Source organism: Leptodactylus fuscus, chromosome 4 (assembly GCF_031893055.1).
Source record: "Leptodactylus fuscus isolate aLepFus1 chromosome 4, aLepFus1.hap2, whole genome shotgun sequence".
Taxonomy (NCBI): Eukaryota; Metazoa; Chordata; class Amphibia; order Anura; family Leptodactylidae; genus Leptodactylus; species Leptodactylus fuscus.
Window position 1 is genome coordinate 175,714,310 of NC_134268.1, and position 26,315 is coordinate 175,740,624.

At 42.7% G+C, this 26,315-nt stretch overlaps 1 protein-coding gene across 1 annotated transcript in view; it reads right to left on the bottom strand.

Moving 5' to 3' along the window:
• Window positions 1-26,315, bottom strand: part of WIPF3 (WAS/WASL interacting protein family member 3) — a 45,763-nt gene that overhangs the window by 18,139 nt on the left and 1,309 nt on the right. The window contains exon 2 of the mRNA XM_075271457.1: window positions 8,431-8,532. Within this exon, the coding sequence (XP_075127558.1) occupies window positions 8,431-8,508 (78 nt within the window). The 5' untranslated portion in view covers window positions 8,509-8,532. The remainder of the gene's footprint in view (window positions 1-8,430; window positions 8,533-26,315) is intronic.

Genomic DNA, 26,315 nt, shown 5'->3' on the forward strand with positions numbered 1-26,315 from the left:
GCGCTGATTTTGACAGCTGATTTCGCGGCCAAATCAGCCTCCATAAAATGGAGCCCTATGTGAATTGCTAGCTTTTTTTTTTCTGCTAGCTTTTTTTATTGCTAGCTTTTTTTGCTAGCAGAAAAAGAAGCGACATGACCTTTCTTCAGGCGTTTTCCGCCTGAAAAAATGAATTGGAGTCTAGCGGTTTTTGGTCGCTTTTTTTTGCAGCTGTTTTGGCAAAAACAGCGACTGAAACAGCTAGCTGTTTTTTATCACACTTTTGGAAGTGACATCCCAGAGGAGTGGCCATGGGTGTTGGCTGCTTCCTGCAGCCATTTTGTGACAGTACTCATCACAGCACAGCACATCTGGATACAGCAGCATTTTTGATATCAAAGATAGCAGCTTGCTATGAAGTAGCAGTGAGCTCTGCTCAGTTGGAGATGTGTGCTAAAATGGCGCCTACAGACAAAAAGGGGTTGGTTTTGGCCATGCCCAGTGGGCTGGCTAGTTAAAAAAATGGGCTGGGGAAAAAAAAAGCTTCAAAAAAACAGCGACCGAAAAAGCGTCAAAAACAGCGTCAAAAACAGCGTCCAATGCAAAAAACAGCGTCCAAAAAAAGCGAGGCTTAAAAATCAGTGACAAAATTAGCTAGCTTTTTTCACGTGTGAACTTAGCCTAAGACAGAGCGTCACCTCTCTGTTGTTTGGGTCCGTCGCGGGATCCAAACAATGGAGAAGTGGTTACACACAGAGCCTTTCGGGCCTCAATGACTATCATGGGGTCTATTAGGTGTCCGTTGTTTTTAAACTGAAACCAGCAGAGGAATAAGTCCTCTGTGCAGGACTTATTCCTCTGTGCAGGACTTATTCCTCTGTGCAGGACTTTTTCCCCTGCTGATTTTTGGCAGACACTGTGCCAGAGTTTCCATTGGACTGGATATCTTCAGGCCTGCACAGATAAACATATAATCCCAGCACACAAACTATGCAAGGGTTAACTCTGCTCTGGTATTGTTATACTATGTACAAATGATAATATGTGGAAAAATGACTGAATTTGACCTTTTCACACTTTGGACTTTCCGTCCTCCTTTGCGAGCGCACTGCTCTGTAGTAGATGACAGTATTGTACTAGAAGACCATCTCTCTTCCTTTTCCCCTGCTGTTCCCGGAGAGATAAGCTCTGCATGGCTATCATGGGACAAGGCCTGTGCCAGGAGCTCTTATGTCCCAAAATAGCACTTTTGTTTTCCTCATAAAGCAAATACGGTTTCAACTAGAAAGCCACAATAAATCAATGCTTATTACTGATCTGTGAGCGAAAACCAATAAAGGAGGTGATGTATGACGTCAAAAACCAAGCGGCCTCTCCTGCTATACAAGGATTTCTAGGCCCAAGTGATCTAATCAGGAAAAAAAAATTGCAGCAATGTGAATATCTTTTGATGTGGGGGTGTGGAGTGGTCTAGTGTCCACTGATCAGGTACTTATGACAACTTATGGACAACCCCTTTAACAGGGAACTGATTAACAATCTGAGTAAATACACCCTGGCTGATGCAGCATCATGTGTCTTCAACTTAATACTGCAGAACAGATGTAAAAAGCTGACACACAAGCAATTGCTCATTTGCCAGCTGCTCAGGAACACATTCATGCGGTCCAGTTATCAGGAACAAGTCTTCTTAGAATCTCTGGATCTTAATAATTGCCCCAATCATTAAGCTGCGTAAGGCCCTATCTCCATGGTGCTGTAAGTGCATGTGCTTTGCTGATAAGCCACAACCTCTTGCTGGACGAGACAATAAAAGTGTCTACAATATACTGTATATTCTGATGCACAGCAGGTAGCTCAGCTTTATAGTACAAACTAAGATGGAGTTCTGACATAGGAAGGCAATATAGTATGTCATGCCTTGAACACCAATTCTAGATTCAAGTTAGGACTGAAGAATAACCAAAACCGAACGTCAACCAGGATAATTGATGTGATTTTTTTACAATATTTGCAAGGTTTTACCTGCAGCTTACTTTGGGCCGAATCTCTACAAATTGGAACTGCTATTATTATACTCTGGGGTCTCTGCTGAGGTCCAGGCGAAGTGAGCAAACATAAAAAGCAATGTACTCACCTCTCTGACACGACTCCCTGCTGTCTTCGAGTCTTCTGACAGACGTCAGGGACCACTGAGGCCTGTGACTGGGCCTCGGCAAGTCACACAGTGTCGTGACATGTAGACACAAGCGTCACCCATGTCACTGCTGAGGTCTATGATTGGGCCTCAGCGGTCCTTGATGTCATTTAGAAGACCTGAAGACAGCAGTGACCATGCTGGAGCTCAGGTAAGGGAAGTAAGACTGTTTGTTGTGTTTGTTCACCTCCCTGAGCCTCCACTAATTGTTTTCAGGGGTCTGAAGTGTCCACAGGGTATAATAGCAGTTTGGGTTGAGCCATATTCGGTCTGAACCAAACCACTGGGTGAACCTTGCAATATGAACCTTGCGAGGTATGTCCAACACATACTCATACTGTAAAAGACCCTATTTCTCTCAGTAAATCTGCCCCAATGATAGTACTGCCTTATACGGACTCACACTAAATTATTGTTGAGCTGAAGAGAGCAATCTCAGTACTTTATAAGGTGGAATATTCAGCGGCAAACTTGCTTTCATCTAAGATGGACCCAAATAAAGGCTTGAGATGTAACAGTTTCTAGAGATGTGAAATTGACACCAAATGGGACAAATGCAAGTCTCTCCATTATACTATAGATTACATTCAAATGTCAAGAGGATACTCTACATGAGTTTTCCATCTGTTCTATTGGACAGCTGTGCATTGTGTGCTGCACCTACACTAAATCAAGAAAAAGGAAATCTGCTCTGAGGTCGTCACCCACACGAGACAACTGGAGGAGCAACAAGCGGAACCAGCTGTCACATTCCTCCAGTACATGAGGAGAGGCTATAGTCAGAGTTTTTACTAACTGCATCAATGCCTGCAATGAAAAGGAATTTTTTTTTTTTTTCAAAATCAGTCATCCCTTATTTCTCAAGCCTATAAATAGAAAAGCACTTCTACTTATTACATACTAGCTTTTACCCGCGACTTCGTCTGCGGTGATTTGAGAATTGGGCGGACACATACGTGTGAAACTGTAAAAGTGCTTTAAAAAGTTTGGTGGGCTAGCAAATGTGATGTGTTATATTGTGTATGTAGTGATACAGACAATGTGATGTGTTGTATTGTGTATGTAGTGATACAGACAATGTGATGTGTTGTATTGTGTATATCGTGGTACAGACAATGTGATGTGTTGTATTGCGTATGTCGTGGTACAGACAATGTGATGTGTTGTATTGTGTATGTAGTGATACAGACAATGTGATGTGTTGTATTGTGTATGTCGTGATACAGACAATGTGATGTGTTGTATTGTGTATGTCGTGATACAGACAATGTGATGTGTTGTATTGTGTATGTCGTGATACATTGTGTATGTAGTGATACAGACAATGTGATGTGTTGTATTGTGTATGTAGTGATACAGACAATGTGATGTGTTGTATTGTGTATGTAGTGATACAGACAATGTGATGTGTTGTATTGTGTATGTCGTGATACAGACAATGTGATGTGTTGTATTGTGTATGTAGTGATACAGACAATGTGATGTGTTGTATTGTGTATGTCGTGATACATTGTGTATGTAGTGATACAGACAATGTGATGTGTTGTATTGTGTATGTAGTGATACAGACAATGTGATGTGTTGTATTGTGTATGTAGTGATACAGACAATGTGATGTGTTGTATTGTGTATGTAGTGATACAGACAATGTGATGTGTTGTATTGTGTATGTTGTGATACAGACAATGTGATGTGTTGTATTGTGTATGTAGTGATACAGACAATGTGATGTGTTGTATTGTGTATATAGTGATACAGACAATGTGATGTGTTGTATTGTGTATGTAGTGATACAGACAATGTGATGTGTTGTATTGTGTATGTAGTGATACAGACAATGTGATGTGTTGTATTGTGTATGTAGTGATACAGACAATGTGATGTGTTGTATTGTGTATATCGTGGTACAGACAATGTGATGTGTTGTATTGCGTATGTCGTGGTACAGACAATGTGATGTGTTGTATTGTGTATGTAGTGGTACAGACAATGTGATGTGTTGTATTGTGCATGTCGTGATACAGACAATGTGATGTGTTGTATTGTGTATGTCGTGATACAGACAATGTGATGTGTTGTATTGTGTATGTCGTGATACATTGTGTATGTAGTGATACAGACAATGTGATGTGTTGTATTGTGTATGTAGTGATACAGACAATGTGATGTGTTGTATTGTGTATGTCGTGATACAGACAATGTGATGTGTTGTATTGTGTATGTCGTGATACAGACAATGTGATGTGTTGTATTGTGTATGTAGTGATACAGACAATGTGATGTGTTGTATTGTGTATGTCGTGATACATTGTGTATGTAGTGATACAGACAATGTGATGTGTTGTATTGTGTATGTAGTGATACAGACAATGTGATGTGTTGTATTGTGTATGTAGTGATACAGACAATGTGATGTGTTGTATTGTGTATGTAGTGATACAGACAATGTGATGTGTTGTATTGTGTATGTTGTGATACAGACAATGTGATGTGTTGTATTGTGTATGTAGTGATACAGACAATGTGATGTGTTGTATTGTGTATATAGTGATACAGACAATGTGATGTGTTGTATTGTGTATGTAGTGATACAGACAATGTGATGTGTTGTATTGCGTATGTCGTGGTACAGACAATGTGATGTGTTGTATTGTGTATGTAGTGGTACAGACAATGTGATGTGTTGTATTGTGCATGTCGTGATACAGACAATGTGATGTGTTGTATTGTGTATGTAGTGATACAGACAATGTGATGTGTTGTATTGTGTATATCGTGGTACAGACAATGTGATGTGTTGTATTGCGTATGTCGTGGTACAGACAATGTGATGTGTTGTATTGTGTATGTAGTGGTACAGACAATGTGATGTGTTGTATTGTGCATGTCGTGATACAGACAATGTGATGTGTTGTATTGTGTATGTAGTGATACAGACAATGTGATGTGTTGTATTGTGTATGTCGTGATACAGACAATGTGATGTGTTGTATTGTGTATGTCGTGATACATTGTGTATGTAGTGATACAGACAATGTGATGTGTTGTATTGTGTATGTAGTGATACAGACAATGTGATGTGTTGTATTGTGTATGTCGTGATACAGACAATGTGATGTGTTGTATTGTGTATGTAGTGATACAGACAATGTGATGTGTTGTATTGTGTATGTCGTGATACATTGTGTATGTAGTGATACAGACAATGTGATGTGTTGTATTGTGTATGTAGTGATACAGACAATGTGATGTGTTGTATTGTGTATGTAGTGATACAGACAATGTGATGTGTTGTATTGTGTATGTAGTGATACAGACAATGTGATGTGTTGTATTGTGTATGTTGTGATACAGACAATGTGATGTGTTGTATTGTGTATGTAGTGATACAGACAATGTGATGTGTTGTATTGTGTATATAGTGATACAGACAATGTGATGTGTTGTATTGTGTATGTAGTGATACAGACAATGTGATGTGTTGTATTGTGTATGTAGTGATACAGACAATGTGATGTGTTGTATTGCGTATGTCGTGGTACAGACAATGTGATGTGTTGTATTGTGTATGTAGTGGTACAGACAATGTGATGTGTTGTATTGTGCATGTCGTGATACAGACAATGTGATGTGTTGTATTGTGTATGTAGTGATACAGACAATGTGATGTGTTGTATTGTGTATGTCGTGATACAGACAATGTGATGTGTTGTATTGTGTATGTAGTGATACAGACAATGTGATGTGTTGTATTGTGTATGTCGTGATACATTGTGTATGTAGTGATACAGACAATGTGATGTGTTGTATTGTGTATGTAGTGATACAGACAATGTGATGTGTTGTATTGTGTATGTAGTGATACAGACAATGTGATGTGTTGTATTGTGTATGTTGTGATACAGACAATGTGATGTGTTGTATTGTGTATGTAGTGATACAGACAATGTGATGTGTTGTATTGTGTATATAGTGATACAGACAATGTGATGTGTTGTATTGTGTATGTAGTGATACAGACAATGTGATGTGTTGTATTGTGTATGTAGTGATACAGATAATGTGATGTGTTGTATTGCGTATGTCGTGGTACAGACAATGTGATGTGTTGTATTGTGTATGTCGTGATACAGACAATGTGATGTGTTGTATTGTGTATGTAGTGATACAGACAATGTGATGTGTTGTATTGTGTATGTCGTGATACAGACAATGTGATGTGTTGTATTGTGTATGTAGTGATACAGACAATGTGATGTGTTGTATTGTGTATGTCGTGATACATTGTGTATGTAGTGATACAGACAATGTGATGTGTTGTATTGTGTATGTAGTGATACAGACAATGTGATGTGTTGTATTGTGTATGTAGTGATACAGACAATGTGATGTGTTGTATTGTGTATGTAGTGATACAGACAATGTGATGTGTTGTATTGTGTATATTGTGATACAGACAATGTGATGTGTTGTATTGTGTATGTAGTGATACAGACAATGTGATGTGTTGTATTGTGTATATAGTGATACAGACAATGTGATGTGTTGTATTGTGTATGTAGTGATACAGACAATGTGATGTGTTGTATTGTGTATGTAGTGATACAGACAATGTGATGTGTTATATAGTGGAAAGCTATATGTAAATGTGAGTGAGTAGAGTGAGGGCTACTCCTGAGGTGACAGTAAGGAGTGTGCAGGCAGGTTGAGGCAGGAAATGCCAGGCAGTGTGTGTGAGTCTATAGCTGGGGCTAGGAGTCCTGCTTTTGTGAGTCTCCTGCTAGGAAGCCATGGTGTTTAGTGGCACCAAAAGTAGCCTGTGACTCAATCCTAATGGAAAACTATGTTTGTGGAAAATTGCACGCAAATCCGTCCAGGCGTTTTAGCGTGATTGAGGAACAAACATCCAAACTCACAAACATCCAAACACACAAACTTTCACACTTATAATATTAGTGGGATAGAAGGAGAGAAAACACCCTAAGGCCGGGGCCCCACGGGAAGTAAAACCGCGATTTCTCCGCTGCGGGAAAAAATCGCGGCGTTTTACAGTGCAAGCAAAGGGGATGGGATTCAGGCGAATCCCATGCCCACTTTGCAGAAGAAATCGCAGCGTGGACATGCTGCGATTTGCAAAGCCGTTGCGGCTTTGCAAATTGCAGCACGTCAATTATATCTACGGAAACGCCGACTGCTTTCCTGTAGATATAATTGTACCAGAAAGTCCGCAGAGGAAAACTCTGCGAACTTTCTGTTGAAAGTGCTGTGGAAAGAACTGCAGTGCGTTCATGCCGTGGTTCTTTACGCAGCGCTTTAGCGCTGCGATTATGGCCCGTGGGGCCTTAGCCTAATGGTAAGTTCACACAGGGTTTTTTAGATCGGAACCTGAAGCGGGTTGCCGCAACTGAAAGCCGGTGCACTGCACCGGCATCCGGTCTTGCACTCCGCTCCGGGTGGGCCTAGTCCAGAGAAGTGAGTGTCTTCAGGCCGAATCACGAGGCAAAACGGCCTGAAGAATGAGCACCTCACTTCTTTTTCCAGGAGCCGGCACAAGCAACTGTTGAAAAGGGCTTAAGCACGGGCAAGTAAGAAGTCATGGGATGTGTCATCATGAAATAACATTTATGTGGCAAATATGCACAAGTGTAAGAGGAACTCTGTCATGACACTGGATACACTGACATCATATATAGGGGTATTCCTCTATTAACAATTGTGAAAAATGGCCTTACTCATTCAAAAAGACTAGGCACAAGCATAGCTAAAGGAGGTGCAGAGGTAGCAATAGCTACCAGGCCCTGGTCCCTCAGGGGGCCCAAAGCCCTCTCTACGACGTATGAAAACACCAGTCTAATAGATAGCACATAGTAATTGGGTGCCCTTTACAGATCCTGAACATGGGCCCAGGAGCTTCAACCTTCATCCCTGCATGAAGTAATCTAGTGCTTTGCAGTGTAGATGTATATCAGCATCCGCCAGGGATTAATATTTAGCATAAACAAAGCTTCCTGAAAAAGTGAAACCCCGTATACATCACTCCAAGCTGTATACACTTGTAGGATCGATCAAAGCTATCTAAACAGTTGCAGGACGACACAGCTAAACAGCCATATATCTCACAGAATACTGACTTGTGGGGTCCTGTAAATGTTTAAGCCATATATCTTAAATGTGATCTAATACCACAGATTGTTACAATTATTTGATATACTTTATGTGTATACACTTTTTATTAGAAAAGGTGAAAACAATACCTGAGAGAAGGCTGGCGGTGGAGGGGGTGCTGGTGGCCCAGCTGGTGGCGGAGCTGGAGGTGGTGGAGGGACTGGCATGGTGCACGTTGCAGCTTGTCACTCCTAGAAGAGAATTTAGTATAATTAATTTTTACAGACGGTATTATTTATTACATCCTATAAACCTCAGTGTATTTCTATGATGCCCTCTATAGTTTTGCATATGCAGTTTTTATATAGTGTATATCCTCAAACCTCCAAAGCAGCCATGAATGGCTACCTCTCCATGGTCAATGAAAACTAGACAGGTTGGGCCTGTACCTATCAGATATGACATCCACTCACATACTTGTGTTTTCGCCACATCATCTGGACTATCATATACACGGCCATGTTGACTACTGATGGTAGATGCAATGTACATCCCTCCCGGAAGTGTTCTGGTATTTCATACCTAAGTTCTTGGTGTTTCCAGCCACCTGATGAATTGTGTGCACCCTTATGCCACATGCACTGTGTTACTTTCCGCTTCCAATGGACTGTGAAATGTATGCATTAGATAACCCTCAGTCTCCTTGAAGCACGTCGGCTGTTTCAAAGGGCAAGTAACACAATAAAGTGAAGTAGAGGCAATATAAAGTACCGTAGGAATATTCCACAGCATTTACTAGGATACCACTGGTCATACTCAATAAACCAGGAACATTCCTTACACGTTGCAATCTATAAAGGTCCACAGAGCTGCCTTATGTACATGAATGCAAATACCAAAAGCAATTTAAGGTGATGCCCCTTAATGGAGTATCCACAATCTAAACAATGATGGTCTATCCATAACATAAGCCATCAGCTTTAGGTGGATCACACCCACAGATCAGCATTGTTTACATGTGCTGCAGTGGTTATTGGTACTACAGCAATGTCCCATAGTCTTGAATGGGAAATTGTTGCTGCACCCACTACTAAAAGTATGCCAAGTGAGCGGCACACTGCCTGGCATGTAAACAATGCTGGAATCTGCACGCTTTGGGACACAGCCTGATCTGCGGGGGTCCTGAGAGTTGGTCTTCCTCTTATCTATAATGGATGGCCTATATTACACTAAGGATTAGGCCCTTTTTAATAATTGGGCTTTAAGTCGCGATTCCATCTCATATTCTGCTCTTGAAAAATGAAAACTGCCCTGTGACTGGTTGGTATGGGCAGCATAGATAGCTTTTCTATTCCACAGTTTCCTACATCTGACCCCTGGTGTTTCGGGCCTACTATGTATCAATGCAGATCAATATCTCATGGTGGACAATGGAAACCATACAAATGACTGCCATCTTTTCTCAATATAGGACGGGTGTACTAAACATGGATTTATAATAATTCATTCCACAAGACCTTTAATTACCCATTACGACTTCTGAACCAACATATCAGCTGCCGGCAATGTCAGGGCGTGTTCCCTATAAATTACAATGCTGTCTCTAGTCATTAAGATAAATTACATGTTACGTGCAATTGCAGTCATTTAGGTATTGTGAAAATCATTTATAATTCTTAAAGACAAAATGATTTGTTTTATGATTATATATATATACACACACATACATAGGTTACACATGACATATATCAGGGTAGTATGACACAGACTATCAATATTACAGCTATAGTGCTTTTCTCGGTAGCCATATACCATGACTGTGTGTGTTTCTCTCAGAGGGCAATGTTGCTAGATCAATGCGCTATTATGCAAAGGTAGGGCTAGGATTTATGACCAAAATCAAAATCGTAATTGATCAGGCATCTTACCTCAATTACGATTTATGGCGATTATTTAGGTCACACCCCTCTTAAATCACGCCCCTTTTACTCTATGGATTTGTGTTGGGTGAAACAGTGTACAAGTATGTACAACATTATACAAGTACGGACTCCCATTCTAAAAATAAAGTATATAGGATTGTCACAAGCGCATTTGCAAATTTTTAACCGCAAGAAAATAAAGTTAAATAGGTGTGTAACAAAAGGCTGGATATATCATAGGACGTGACCTTTTTAGAGGTCACTTTAGACACTTGTGCAGATACTATTTTTTTACAAACATTGTTGCTAACCTACTGACCAACATGCAAATCTGTGTAATTCACTACAGTGTTAGGACGACACATGTTGTTTACGTGTCCTGTCACATGGAGCAGCTGAATATACAGAGGAGCAGCAGCGCACACCTGTCATGGGCAGCCGGCAGAAGCACAACAGTGAAGAAGAAATCACTGCTCCGCATGTCAGCTGAATGATAACATTAGGCTGTGCTCACACAGTGGAGGGATTTATTAAACTGATCATGCCCGTTTTCTAGTGCAGAAGAGGCATATTTTTTGGAACAAGGCCCTATCTGCTGCAAAATAGGCGCCAAAAATGTACCATTTTCTGACCTGCTTGCCACTTTTGTAGAAAAGAGAGGGTGCAGTGCCGGAATAAAGGCAGAAAGCTAGTTTGAGTTATATCTGAAATTTACACCAATCCTCAACTGCTACAGATTACAATCCTGACCTCCTGCAGCGCACCAGAATTATTAAGCAGCAGGTTATGTCCACACAACGTAATTTGGTATGGAATTTGAGGTGGATTCTGTCTCAAAATCAGCTCCAAATTCATCTCTAATTCTGCCTCATATTGTATTCAATGGGAGGTAGACATGAAAGCAGAAGACTGAAAATTCAGTGCTAAGGCCAGTTGCACACGACCATATGATAGCCAAAATATTGTGTGCATAAGGCCTTACTCAATAACAAGATCTGTGTCCTCCCAATATTCTCCTCCCAGAATAGTAATCTGATGCAGTGGCCTAACTAGGAATGGCGGGGCCCCGTGGCGAACCTTTGACATGGGCCCCCCCGACCGACGCCGAAGACCCTGACCAATCCCCCCCCCCCAGTATTCCTGCATGCACTATTATGCCCCATAATTGCCCCTGCACACACCATTATACCCCATAGTGGCCCCTTCACCCAGTATTATGCCCCATAGTGGCCCCTTCACCCAGTATTATGCCCCATAGTGGCCCCTTCACCCAGTATTATCTCCAATAGTGGCCCCATCACCCAGTATTATGCTCCACTGTGGACACCCATTAACAATTATTATACTCTGGGGTCTTTTCAGACCCCAGAGTATAATAATCAGAGACCCAGAGGAGGATACAAACATAAACACTGTTACTTACCTATCCCTGCGCTCCCCACTGTCAGCTATCTTCAATGATGTCAGGGACGTCATGTGACCGGGGACCTGTGTCACGACGCATAAGGACGCAGGCCCCGGTCATGTGACATCTCAGACGTCACACAAGTAGGCCCTGAAGCCTTCGCGGAGCGTGGAGAGGTAAGTAACACTGTTTGTTATGTTCACTTACCTCTCCCAGGCCTCCGATCATTATACTTGGGGGTCTGAAAAGACCCCTGAGTATAATAATGATGTTTGCGGGGCCCGCGGTGTCACTTACCGATTCCGGCCCCTGCCAGGATCGGTAAGTAAGTAGGGCCCGTTACCAGCTGGAGTAACTCCAGCCAGTAACGGCCTATTAAAAAAAAAAAAACGCAGCGGTACCGGCTGTCGCCGTGCCCCCTAATGTCTCGGGCCCTGTGGCAGCTGCCTCCACTGCTTCACCGGTAGTTACACCACTGATCTTATGGCTTCAGACCAATACATCACATTTGGCAGGGAACTACCTGCAGAGAAATGTTAAGAGGACACACATCACACCTTCCGAATATCCCATATGGAAGATGGAAACCTATTATGTCATCACAAATCAGGGTAAAGTCACAAATGCAAGTTTCCTTCCTGCACTTGGGTTCCATTATTAAACAAAGTGCTCACTTCTCTTGTTTCAGCTTTTACGACAGTAATGTCATTTGGCTCAGGCAGTCCGGATGTAAGATGTCACACACTGATGTAAAAGCTGAAATACGTACTACACCTTTCCAGTATATTTAGGATCTGTACACACTATAAGGTTATATTCCCTCACTCAAAATTTACAAAAATAAACTCCACTGAGAACCACCAATTTGCAGCTTAGAGCTAAGGCCCCAAAATTCAGCTTTTTTTGTTGCAGATTTTGTAGTGGATTTTTGAGGCAAAGCCAAGAATGGCTTCAAAAGGAATGGGAAATATATAGGAAGTCCTTATACTTCTCCCATCTAGTCAATCCAGTCCGGTCTTTGGCTCAAAATACCGCAGTAAAATCTGCATCATAAAAAAGCTGTGTTTCTGCAATGTGGGGCCTCAGCCTTAAGCTGAGCATGCTTAAAATACAAAAAGGCGGTGCTGCAGTGGCTGACGGATCTGTGCTTTGAGCACAGGGGGAACGCCCCCTGTGCTCTCCTAGTTTCATTTGCATAAACCGAAAATCGAGAATAATGTGAAAACGGTGGTGAGGACAGTGGATATAAAGCCTATTCCTACATTGTGTCAGTTAAAACTACAAAAATCTAATGATAGAATCCTTTTAAATAGAGTAATAAATAGTGTAAATAGGGATAAAAATGAATTCACAGCCGAGCCGAGAAGAAGGGACGCACTGTCCCGAAACGCGTCACCCATTATACGCACAGGCAAGACTTCAGTTACAATGTAACTGTTTTAATGTGACAATAAAAGTTATATTTTAAATACTGCGGATTTCCGTCTTCATCCACCTCCTGGTAGCAGCTGGCGTTTTTTACCTTCAAGTTGGACATTCTATCAGCAGGTTGAAGTTCACCTGCATGCCGTGCTCTCCAAGGATTGAGGTTCAAGCTGTATAGGGTGAGCTGATAAATTTTTTCTCTTTTTTTAGCCTTTATAAAGCCTATTCCTACATGGTGTCAGTTAAAACTACAAAAATCTAATGATAGAATCCTTTTAAATAGAGTAATAAATAGTGTAAATAGGGATAAAAATGAATTCACATTCATGGATGCGTAAATTGGAGCAGATTCAGTTTGTAATTTTGAGCAAAATGTGGACTGAATCCTGAACATGTGGGCTTAAAGGGGTACTCCCACGTCGCATACTCACGTGTCTTCGCTGTTGTAAAATCTTCTGTCTTCCTGCTTTGTTGCGTCATTGGTGGGCTGGGTTAAATATGCAAAGCCAGCTGGCTTCATGCTGGCTTTATGCAGGGCAGGAGCGTAGCGATGTTGCAGGCACCTGTGCCGGCGTCTAACTGTGACTGGTCTCACCATCTATGAGCGCGCAGGCAGGACCAGCGGCATCTCGCCGCTGGCTTTGTATATGTAACCCCGCCCACCAATGATGCAAGAGCGGAATAGCAGCATCGCTCCTGCCGCTGCTGGCTTCATGCAGGGCAGGAGCATAGCGATGTTGCAGGCACCTGTGCCGGCATCTAACCCTCCCCGGCATCCGCCTCTCTATTACAGCGGATGCCGGGTCTGTATTGGCGGCCCCTCCCAGCACCCAAAAGTGTAAACTACCCCCCCCTCCAGGCTCACTCCCGTGCACTTAGCCCCTCCTCCCTCCCCTCTGAGAGCAGTAGATACATCACTTGACTTTTGATCAGATAAGTCAAGGGCTGTGTCAACAAGGAAATGAATAAAGTAAGATAGTGGACAAACAAAGCAGTTTTGCTGAAGCAGTGTATTTAGGAAAAGTCTTACATTCACATTAACAAGCAGTATACATGAGTCCCCCTGCGAACTTCCGGTTAACGCATGCGCAATGGAAGGGCGGCAAGAAAACTTCCGGTTCCTTAGTGAATTAACCAGGGCTGGGTATGTACTTCAGGGTATGGTCCTCGGGTTACGACGAGCCTGCTGCAGAACCTCATTTTCTGAATGCTATACAGTGTATAGCATTCGGCAAATGAAGGCTGATTGTGTAGCAGGCTAGTCCTTGCTACGAGCAGGTAAGTATGCTGTTACCAGTTGACTTTTTCTCATTGAAATGAATAGACCAGCGTTGATTGGCCAGTGGCCAGTGATTTGGCCAATCAACGCTGGTTCTGCCAGAGGCTCGTCTGAGGAGGCGGAGTCTAACATCGGACTATTCATTCCAATGAGAAAAACTCTTGCCTGCCCGTAGCAAGGACGTGCCTGCTGCAGAATCAGTGTTCATTTGCCGAATGCTATACATATATATAGCATTCGGCAAATGAATATATATACTGTATAGCATTCAGCAAATGAGGTTCTGCAGCAGGCTCGTCGTAACCATGAAACAGTATGCCTATACCCCTGCTAGACATGGCAAACTCTCAAAACCGGAAAGAGATCTTCGACCGGAAATAGGAAGGGCGGGACATAATCCTTTGTTATTGTTGTCAAAGGGGGACTCATGTATAGATAGGATCCTTGTGATGGGACAACCCCTTTAATATTAAAGAGAACTTTTCCTTTCCTCTAAGGTTGGGAGTGTTTTCTAGCAAAGTTAACAGTGTTCTGAATTCAGAGAACTTTCAGTTTTGCTAGTATCACATATATATTTTTGGCAACCGATATCACTAGACTCACATCTCAGCGTCATTGCTGGTCGTTGCTAAACAATGTTCTTTTTTAAAATCTCTTTAGTGCTATTAATGGGTTAATAAATGCACCCATATGCCATGTTTTGAGTGATTTCTGGGTGTCTCTGGGAGCTCCTGGTATCTTCGGCATTTGTTTACATGGTTTTGCTTTCTGCTATGTAATTTCCACACTAACCCCTCTCACTGTACTCCCTCCCTCCTTCCTCTCCCCCTCCCTCCTCTCTCCCCTCCCATACACTCCCTCCCGGTCTCTCTAGCTATCCTGCCCTTCCTTACCTACTCAGCCCAACCCCTGACCCCATTATGCAATATACTTACCTTTCTACGAGACAGCACCTCCTTCTTTACTGATTCTGCAGGCGCGCACTCTTTTCCATCGCTGCTCTCTTCTCTGCAGCAATGAGCCACCTCTACTGCACATGCAGAAGCTGTGCAGTAGAGGTGAATTACCATGAGCAGTGAGCAGAGCAGCGTTTGGAGAAGAGCGCGCCTGCAGAATCAGTTCTAGCAGGAAGAAGGGTAGAGGGTAAGTATAATGGGGTGGATGGGGAAGGGGGGAGTAGTAGTAATGATCCGTTTCTGGAAGTGAGAAAACAGATTGTCACCGGAGAATCAGAAAATATCCCTGGGGTGGTCACAAGTTTAGGCCCCATGGATATGATTAACTATACAATGTGAGAAAGTGACACACAAAGTGCTGGAGTCCCGCTATATCAGCCCCAGGTTTGTGACCTATGTGTGGTCCAGGGTGGGTCTAGAGTAGGCCTCAGCCCAGGTGTGAGTCATAGGTTCATTAATGGCTTATAAAAGGCTGAAGAGCTTGCACTTCAGGGCAGATCCAGGGAGTGAAAGGAGGCATCTGGGCCTGTCCTGTCACCCTGAGTCCGGTGAGACTATCTCGTGCTTATTGGTTTGTTCGTGTGGCTCTTAGTAAGCCACATGTATAGTTAGTTTATGATTACTGTTTAGTTAGTTACGCTAGGTTCACACCTGCGTTCTAGTCTCCGTTCTATGGTTTCCGTCTTCTGCATGCCAGAAGACGGAAACCATAGACCGGGTCCGGCTGTGCGCGGCGGTGAGCGTTTTAGTTTCTCCGCCGCGAAACCGGATTTTTTTTATCCGGACACAGAGTACTGCATGTCCAACTCTGTGTCCGGATTATAAAACCCGGTTTCGCGGCGGAGAGCGCAAAACCCTCACTGCCGCGCACGGCCGGACAGCTTTCTCACCCATTCAAATGAATGGGTGAGAAAGTCTCCTGCAGGTTTCCGTCTCCTGCCTCTGTTTTATGCAGGAAACGGAAACCTAAAGTACGGAGACCGGGTGCAGATGTGAACGAGCCCTGACTCAGACAAGTAGGATTCTGTTTGGTTTGTGCCTGAAGTTAAGGCTGTATTTTATTTTGATCATTTTTGTGCCTGAAGTCAAGGTTTATTTATTTTCCTGTGTTTTTTTTTTCTAAATAAACTTGTTTCCTGAATATTTTGTGCCCTTGTCTTTGACTGGTTGAGTCCACACCACTGCAGCTTCCGAGCTACCTTCCCCGCAACATTTCTGATTAATTATGTTATTTAGAAAGTGGGAGGGGGTATAGATTAGTGTAGGGATTTCCAGTTATCCCGGACAACCCCTTTAATATTACAGTACAGTCAATGAAAATTGTTCTGGTGCTAAACTTCTGAAAAAGTAAAAGAAGTAATGAGCCCTTGAGAAAATTCTGCATCTACAAGAAATCTCTATGTTCTCCCTATGTTTGGGTAGGTTTCCTCCCATACTCCAAAGACATACCGAAAGGAAATTCAGATTGTGAGCTCTAAATGGGACAGTACTGAAAATATCTGTAAAGCGCTACAGAATATGATGGTGCTCTGTAAGTAAGCCAAACAAATCCTATTTTAATATTATAAAGGTTAATGTTTGTGAGTTTGTGTGTCTGTGTGTTTGGATGTTTGGATGTTTGTTCCTCAATCACAGCCAAACGGCTGAACGGATTTTGGTGAAATTTCACACACACCTACATATTTCCCACGAAAGTCGAATAGGCTACTTTAAATGTGAGTCACTCACAGGTCCCCAGCTTCAGTTCCCCCCCTACATCGGCCCCCGTGTAGTACGACTCAACATGGCCTCACTCCTCCGTTGCTGTATGAAGTACAGCGAGGTCCGGCGTCTGGTTGCTATGACGCCGGAGCTCGCTCTGCTAGATACACGACACAAGCAGCACGAGGACTGTCTGCACTCAGCGAGCAGACACAGCAACGGAGGACACAGGCCAAGGCGAGTCGTACTACACGGGGGCCGATGTAGGGAAGGGGGGGCATGAAGCTGGGGCCACAGATGGGGGGGACAAGAGACTGGGGGGCAGAGATGGTGTGGGAAGAATCTAGGGGGGCAGATATGGGGGGACATGAAGCTGGAGGCGGAGATGGGGGGACGACGACAAGATACTGGGGGCAGAGATGTGGGGACAAGATACTGGGGGCAGAGATGGGGGGGACAACATACTGGACACAGAGATTGGGGTGACAACATACTGGAGGCAGAGATGGGGGAGACAAGAAACTGAAGGCAGATGAACTAGACTGGGGGCACAGATAGGGGGACAAGAAATATAAGTGGTTCGGCGCCACCGCCAAACTGCAGACGAAGTCGCAGGTAGCTGCTAGTAAGTAAATATATTATGGAAAAGTACCATGAATATAATATGAATAAAGCTCAACATTAAAACACCCCACAATACCCCCTAGCACTTATGAGCACTTGCAGTACTTTTCCATTATTATGCCATTTTTATTAGTATTTAATTACTTATTATAATGAGCAGTTTCCATGTTAATCTAATACCTTTCTGCTAGGCCAATGAACTGGAAAATCTTTCTAATACATAATAATACACATGCTCAGCTCTAAAGAAAGCTGTGTCAAACGCAGGAGAAAAGTCACCAATATTTTTGCTCTTCAGGCTTGACAACCATTATTAAGCCTTATTCACATGACGGATGATAACGGCTGTGTGACATTTTAAAGGACCCTCAAAAATTGGCCATGTCCTATTAAATTTAAAAAAAACTCCTTTTCATGTCTTTACAGTTATTATTAATAATAATACATTTTATTTCTATAGCGCCATCATATTCCACAGGGTTTATGTACAGACAACATAAGGCCTGGCAGTGTAGAAGTCTATTCACACAATAGGAGTTATGGACTGATCCACAGCCACGAGTAAAGCCATTAGTATAGTGACAGATAAAGCGACTACAGATAAAGCGACTGCTCTGTGTGTGGCTTAGAGTGTTTCTCTGGATACGCTGAAGGATCAGTTGGCTAGTCACTCCATGGTCACATGATGCCTTTCCACTAGAACTTATCTTGAAGGACTTTACCCACATACAGGATCAATTCGAAGATGTGAACAGAGACATTTTACACAATACCTTCAGACCTCTAATGCTTCTATTCATTTTCCATTCTCGTTTTTCCCTCTCCACCCTCTAAAAGCCATTACTTTTATATTTTTCCAATGACAAAGCCCTATAGGGATACATTTTGACAAATTGATTTTCTTATTAGCACCATTTGATATTCCCTCCGATGTACTAGGAAGCATACAACATATTGGGTGTTCTATATAATGTACTGGGCATTCCATACAACGTACTCGGAAGCATATACTGTATTTTTTTTATTACCGTATATACTCGAGTATAAGCCGACCCGAATATAAGCCGACTCCCCTAATTTTACCACAAACAACTGGGAAAACTTATTGACTCGAGTATAAGCCGAGGGGGGGAAATGTAGCAGCTACTGGAAAATATCAAAAATTAAAATGGTTTTTGGGTGCTGGGGAAGGGGAGGGGTGTTTTGGTTGTCTGTCTGCCCCTTCCCTGAGCTTGAGGACTGAGTTTTTTTCCCCCACGTGGAATTCAGCCTGGCTGAATATAGAGTATCTGCAGTGCTCCTATTAACCCCTTCCCAACGGTACAGGAGCACTGCAGATACCCTATATTGAGTAGACCGGGCACTTTCAGACACAGGGATACCCAATGTGTTTGTGTTTCACAGTAATTTTCTACTTTTATATGTATTCTAGGGAAAGGAGGGATTTAGAACTTTTATTTATTTTATTTTGTTATTATATTTTTTTAAAGCTTCTTTTATTTTCACTATTTTATGGGAGATTGTATACATTACTATTGAGGCTGGTCATAGACCCCCCCCAAAAAAAATAAATAAAATAAATATTTTTTTTTTTTTTTTTTTGCAGGACTCGAGTATAAGCTGAGGGGGGGGGGGGGGGGTTTCAGCACATAAACTGTGCTTAAAGATTCGGCTTATACTCTAGTATATACGGTACATACGTTGTACTGGTAAACATACAATATATTGGGTGTTCTATACAATTAACTGGGAAGCATACAACATACTGGGTATTCTGTACAATATATATGGAAGTATACACTTGCCTGGGTATTCCATATGATGTATTGGCAAACATACAACATACTGGGTATTCTATACAATATACTGGGAAGCATACAATGTACTAGGTATTCCTTACGATGTACTGGGAAGCATACAATGTACTGGGTATTCCATATAATGTACTGGGTATTCCACACAATGCACTGGGAAGCATATAATGAACTGGATATTCCATATGATGTCCTGGGAAGAATACAATGTACTGGGTATTCCATACAATGCACTGGATAGCATGCAATGTACTGGGTAAATTTTGTTAAGATTTTTGTTTTACAGCGTTTACAGTATAATAAAAACAACAAGTTACATTTATTCTGTGAATCAGTATGATCACAGAAATACCAAATGTATACGGTTTCTGTTATGTTTTAATACCTTTAAAATATTAAAAACTTTACAAGAAGTCTGTAAGGGTACTTTCTTGCTGGTATACAGTACAAGGATACCGGGAGGATGCAACTAGCTCATGACAAGACACATCCTCCACTGGTGCAGGGGACATAAAGAAAGGCATACTATACACCAGTCTTTATGAACTCCTCCAAAGAGTTTATCTACTTTATCTATTATCACTTAGGCTACATTCACATTTGCGTCACAGTGTGCTCGCACAGGGTCCATCTGAAATGCTGGATGAAAGAGTCCTACAATCCTGATGATGTCAGGAAAAAAAATAACAGACACCCCACAGGACCCATTATAGTCAATGACGTCGCTCGGGATCCCACCCGAAACCTGATAGCGAATGTTGAATTTCTCTACCGCACCAGCACAGGGTTAATAAACCAGTACACAAGGGCCAAAGTAGATTGAATCTATGCCAAATAGATGTTTGTTATCTCGTCCATGTATAGGTTCCTTTTGTAAAGCTTACTGTATATCAGAGCACTTCCTGCACTCCACAGAACTCTCTCTTATTGTTTGTAGAATCTTTTATATGGTGAACTGCTTAGAAGTTTCGTGACTGTGAGTACATTCTATGGGTAGGCGGCCGGCAGGGGGGCTGTACTAACGTATCATTACAATACATCAGAACATAATACAGCTTTTCACTTGGTAAGACGTCAGAAACATCTACTCTGTAATGCACTAAAATAATTTCCTGCAGCGATGCCGAAGAAGCTGTGATTATAGAGAGCAAAGACTGAAGGCCCCAGCCGAGCCTATAATACTACAGCTAGTATTATATCCCAGCGGCTCATATACCCTGCTTTATTATCTCATAGCTGCCATTGCTATTAGAGTATGCTCTCCTTCTGATAATCTCAATTTTTCTTTTTTCTTGCAGTGAGATGGAGAGAATTTGCAAATGAATAAGAGTTTATGTAAAAAATTATGGAGTGACAGATCTTTTGGAATCTGTCACAGGAAAAAACACTATGGGCAGAAGTCAGCAGAGGGACACGTACATAGGAGAAAAGTCACCCAAACCCCAGCAATTTCAGCAGGACTGGCCGAATATCTTATATGTATGAGGGATTCCCAAATTTCAATACCCAATTCTTTTGTTTTCAGGGGAGATAAACCAGCACCAGAGGCTTACCTCACATCATTGAGAACCCATGCATACCAATTCACTGTGCATGCATTTAGGGGAATAGCTGTTCCTGTTTTACCAATAGCCATGAAGGTAAATGGACAACTTACGCTGGGTTCCCACTAGCGCCCAGAGTCCGTTCTGAGCTTTCCGTCTTCTTCTTGCAGAAGACGGAAAGCTGTCAGACCGGGTCCGGCCGTGAGCGTTTTATGCTCTCCGCCGCGAAACCGTTTTTTTTAAACCGGACACAGCGTACTGCATGTCCGACTCTGTATCCGATTTAAAAAAAAAATGGTTTCGCGGCGGAGAGCATAAAATGCTCACGGCCGGACATCTTTCAAACCCATTCAAATGAATGGGTGAGCAGGTTTCCGTCTCCTGCTTAGTTTTGTGCAGGAAACGGAAACCTGCAGAACGGAGACCGGGCGCAGATGTAAACGAGCCCTTATGGGGATTTTTACAGGCTTTATAACTGATGACCTATCCAGCATTCAAGTAAATGATGGCTGTTGTTTACAAGGAGACAAGACACTTAGGGTAAGTTCACACGAGGGTTTTTTGGTCAGGACTTTGAGGCCGTATTCGTCTCAAAATCCTGACCAAAAAGACGGCTTTCATTGAAATCAATGGGAGCTGTTCAGGTGTTTTTTCCGGGATCCGGTTTGTTCCAGCTCCTGGAAAAAAAAGCAAGATGCTCATTCTTCAGGCCGTTTCACCTCACAATTCGGCCTGAAGACACTCCCTCCGACTAGGCCCATCCATTGGGCCTAATCCAGAGCGGAGTGCGCGACTGGATGCCGATGCAGTGCACTGGCATTCAGTCACGACTACCCGTCTTTTGGACTGGAACCTGAGGCGGCCTTCACCTCAGGTTCCGGTCCAAAAAACCCTGTCTGAACTTACCCTTATAAAGACTTGTGGGTACTGCCACATCAATTCCTAGGCGACTGACACCCTCCCAAAACCGTCAGTTTGTTGCTTTGCACAATAGATACAAGACGTTAGGTACCCGACTCGTTTTAGGCCAACTCTTAGTTGGGCTAGTTTAGACCTCGGCTTTGCACTAGAGAACTGGTGCATGCCAGGAAAAAAAATCTGGTACGTTTTAAGACGTGCAAAACCTTGTCCACACGTTGAGACTTTTAAAAAGTCAGATGTAGATATTTATACTGTATATAAAATTCACCTCTGAGCTGAAGCGCCTGAAAATGGACAGCGAGAAAAGTCCTGCATAGAGTTTAAAACAGCAGTTACCATTACAGTCAGTGGGGTCCACCAGTGTCCTTGTGTAATCGTTGTTTTAGCAGTCTGGAACGGAGGACTTTTTTCTCTGCCGCTTTCAGTTTTTAAACAGCGGACACCCGTTGTTGAAGTCAATGCTCTTTTAGCGGTCCAGGTTTCCGTCATTTGGGTCAACCATTGGACCAGAACAACAAAGACCACAGTGCTGGTGAGAACCTACCATTAGAGAAAACAATAACATTGCATATGGTCCATGTTTCCTGATCCTTGGCAAGAGATGGTGTGCCAGATCTCACATCCTATTAAGGGTCAGTTCACACGTGAAAACCGCCTAGCTTATTTGTGCGAGGTAAAAAACCTCGGGGAGTTTTTTTTACGCTGTTTTTTGCATTCCACGCGGTTTTTGACGAGGTTTTTGACGCGGTTTTCGCTAGCGGTTTTCGCTAGGGGTTTTTTTTTCCTATATGTGCTATAGAAACTGTGTGCACTGTTTTTTACCGCGCGGTTTTCGCCTCCCATTCACTTCTATGCAATTCTTCAGGCGTTTTCCGCCTGAAGAAAGGTCATGTCGCTTCTTCAGGCGGAAAACGCTAGGAGGAAAAAAAAAGCTAGTGGTCTACATAGACCACCATGTTAAAGGAGAGGTTTTTGAAGCGAATTCCGCTGTCAAAAACCTCCCCTTTGCCCACGTGTGAACTAGCCCTAATATTATAAATGTGAAAGTTTGTGAGTTTGGATGTTTGTGGGTTTGTGTGTTCGGATGTTTGTTAGTCAATCACGCAAAACCCGCTCGACCGATTTGGCTGAAATTTTCCACAAACATAGTTAATACACCCCATTGCGCAATAGGCTACTTTTCGTCACAATAGCGCACATACGTTTTTCCCAGGAACCCCACAAACCCCCAAACTCACATCACCATCTCTGCAATCTCACACACTTTGGACCATAGCAAGCCACAAAATTCATATTGCCCTCTGCAGCCTCACCCCTAACCCCACACAATCTCATATACATATACTTTACCACTTTGCCCCTCACCTTAACGATACTCCAGGAGGCTCTCTTTAACGCTCCGGAGCAGCCATGTTTGCCAACCCCCACCGCTCTGACAATCCGCCACACCGCCCACCCATGTCAATACCCCTAGGCGGCCTAATAAATGCAAAAAAAAAAAGTTTAAAAAAAGTAAAAAAAATATTAAAAACAAAAAAAAAAAGGATTAAAAATTCAAATCACCCCCCTTTCCCTGGAACACATATAAAAGTAGTTAAAAACTGTGAAACACATACATGTTAGGTATCCCCGCGTCCAAAATCGCCCGCTCTGCAAAGCTATACAAATATTTTTCCTGTTCGGTAAACGCTGTAGCGGGAAAAATGGTCAAAAGTGCCAAACCGCCGTTTTTTCACTGTTTTGATTCTGATAAAAGTTTGAATAAAAAGTGATCAAAGCAATAACATTTCCTGAAGATGGTAGAACTACAAAGTACACCCAGTCCCGCAAAAAAAGACGCCATATACATCCTTGTACATGCACGTATAAAAAAGTTATGGCTGTCGGAATATGGCGACTTTTCAAAAAAAAATTTTTTAACAGTTTTGGATTTGTTTTTAAGGGGTCAAAATGTAACTAAAACCATATAAATTTGGTATCCCCGGAATCGTAACGAAACACAGAATACAGGGGACATGTCATTTTGGCTGCACAGTGAACGCCGTAAAACGAAAGCCCGTAAGAAAGTCGCAGAACTGCATTTTTTCTTCAAATCCACCCCATTCTGATTTTTTTCCCTGCTTCCCAGTACATTATATAGAATAAATAATGGTGGCATCATGAAGAAAAATTTGTCCCAGGAAAAATTAAGACCTCATATGGCTCTGGGAGTGGAGAAATAAAAAAGTTATGGGGTTTAGAAGGAGGGGAGTCAAAAACGAAAATCAAAAAATGCCATCGGCGGGAAAGGGTTAACTTCAAATACTTCTGTTCCAAAGTCACTATGTAAAGTTTCTCACAACACCGTATATATAGCAGCTCAAATACAAATTAACTTCAACACAAAAGTCTCACGTATTCTCTGAATTACAGCAAAAACAAGATACAAACTTACATTTCATATCCCACACCTTATACACACTACGAAAACCTTACCCGCGCCTGTATATACCCACTTCTACAATCACCGCAGACGAAGTTGCGGGTAACAGCTAGTCTAGGAATAAAGCCAAGCTAGAATATCTCCTCCAAAAGGAAGTCAGCCAGCACCCTGCTTTGGGATCAAGAGAGGTAATAACCCTGAACATCCGTCTGAGGATGGAACCTTGTTTCTTTTAGAGGAATTATTCTAGCTTGGCTTTATTTCCTGATGATGTTACTAGATTTCCTACAAAGCAAGCTTTGATCTATAGGTAGCTACCTTCTAAGGGTGCATTCACACTGAGTAAACGCTAGCTTATTCTGAACGTAAAACACGTTCAGAATAAGCGGCGTCTAAAGCAGCTCCATTCATTTCTATGGGAGCCGGCATACGAGCGCTCCCCATAGAAATGAATGGGCTGCTTCTTTCACTCCGAGCAGTCCCATTGAAGTGAATGGGAAGTGCCGGCGTGTACGGTAAGCTCTGCTCATGCCGGATCGTACACGCCGGCACTTCCCATTCACTTCAATGGGACTGCTCGGAGTGAAAGAAGCAGCCCATTCATTTCTATGGGGAGCGCTCGTATGCCGGCTCCCATAGAAATGAATGGAGCTGCTTTAGACGCCGCTTATTCTGAACGTGTTTTACGTTCAGAATAAGCGTCAGGAAACGTAGTGTGAATGCACCCTTAGGCTGTATTCACACAGAGTAACGCCAGGCGTTTTTTGTGTGTTTTTTGCACATAGCGCCGCGTATACGCGGCGTTAACGCTGCGCTATTTTGCGGTGGCGTTGCCCGGCGTTAACGCGGCGCTACGTGGCGTTAACGCGGCGCTATGTGCAAAAAACACACAAAAAACGCCTGGCGTTACTCTGTGTGAATACAGCCTAAAATGTGGCTCTAGAGCAAGTTCCCCCTTTCCACCAAGGAGGATTATTTGCATATTCCTTAGCATGGTGTGCATGGTCTAATAAGTCCCTGTACGCTGAGTCAAGATCTCTGTACAGGGGTTGTCCAGGCATTGGACAAATCACACAGGAGGTTGGAAAGGTGAATCATTCTAAGAAAAAAAAATCATACTCACCTAGCCCTGATGCTCCGGTGTCTGCCACCGCTGCCAATTCAGGCATGCGCCATGCTTTCACCATGAGAAGTCCTGCACCACACATGACCACAAGAAAGGACCTGATGACGCTTGTGAGTGCTGTCACTTGATTCTTTCAGGACACTCATTGGAACACAGGACTTCTGCAGTCAGAGGAGTATGATATTTGTTTTTATGTTTACCTTCCCCAATCTCCTCTGTGATCTGTCCAATTCTTGGACAACCCTTTTAAAGAGACATCATACTCCTACTATATTGCATTTCCTGCAGTGACCACAGTCCTGTGAATGGAACTCTCTGTATCGTGGTGAATTTTGATGCGGTGACCTCCCAAATGGCCAGAGTGTTACTGTACCAAACTCACATCTATATGTCACTTCAGTTCAGTGGCTGGTGGGGCGCTCACTGAATCATAGTCAGTTCCATTCACAAGGCCATGGTCAGTCTGGGAAATGCAGCCCACACATGGAATGCACTGTGTTTCTCAGACCAAACATAGTTGTGTGAATGATTCCTAAGGTTTGGGCTTTTCCACTATACAGTTACACCACAACATGTTTCACAAGTCACACAACTATTTTATGGTGCAATCTGGCTGCCAGTCGCATGCATTTTAGAATCTGCAACACCCACTAGGCAGTAAAAAACTGCAGCCATGTTATAAGAGAGTTGCAGATACACATAAAACCTAAGATGGTGTACATGTGACTGGTGCTTGCAACCAAGCACCCGGACGGATTTTTTTTTAATGACTGCCACTCATTATGTCGTGTGCTGCAATGTGACCACATTCACAATCATTGTGAGTAAACGTCAGAGGGCGAGTTCACATCTGCGCCTGTGTGCGCTCTAAGCAATCCTTCTGGGTTTTCAGTCT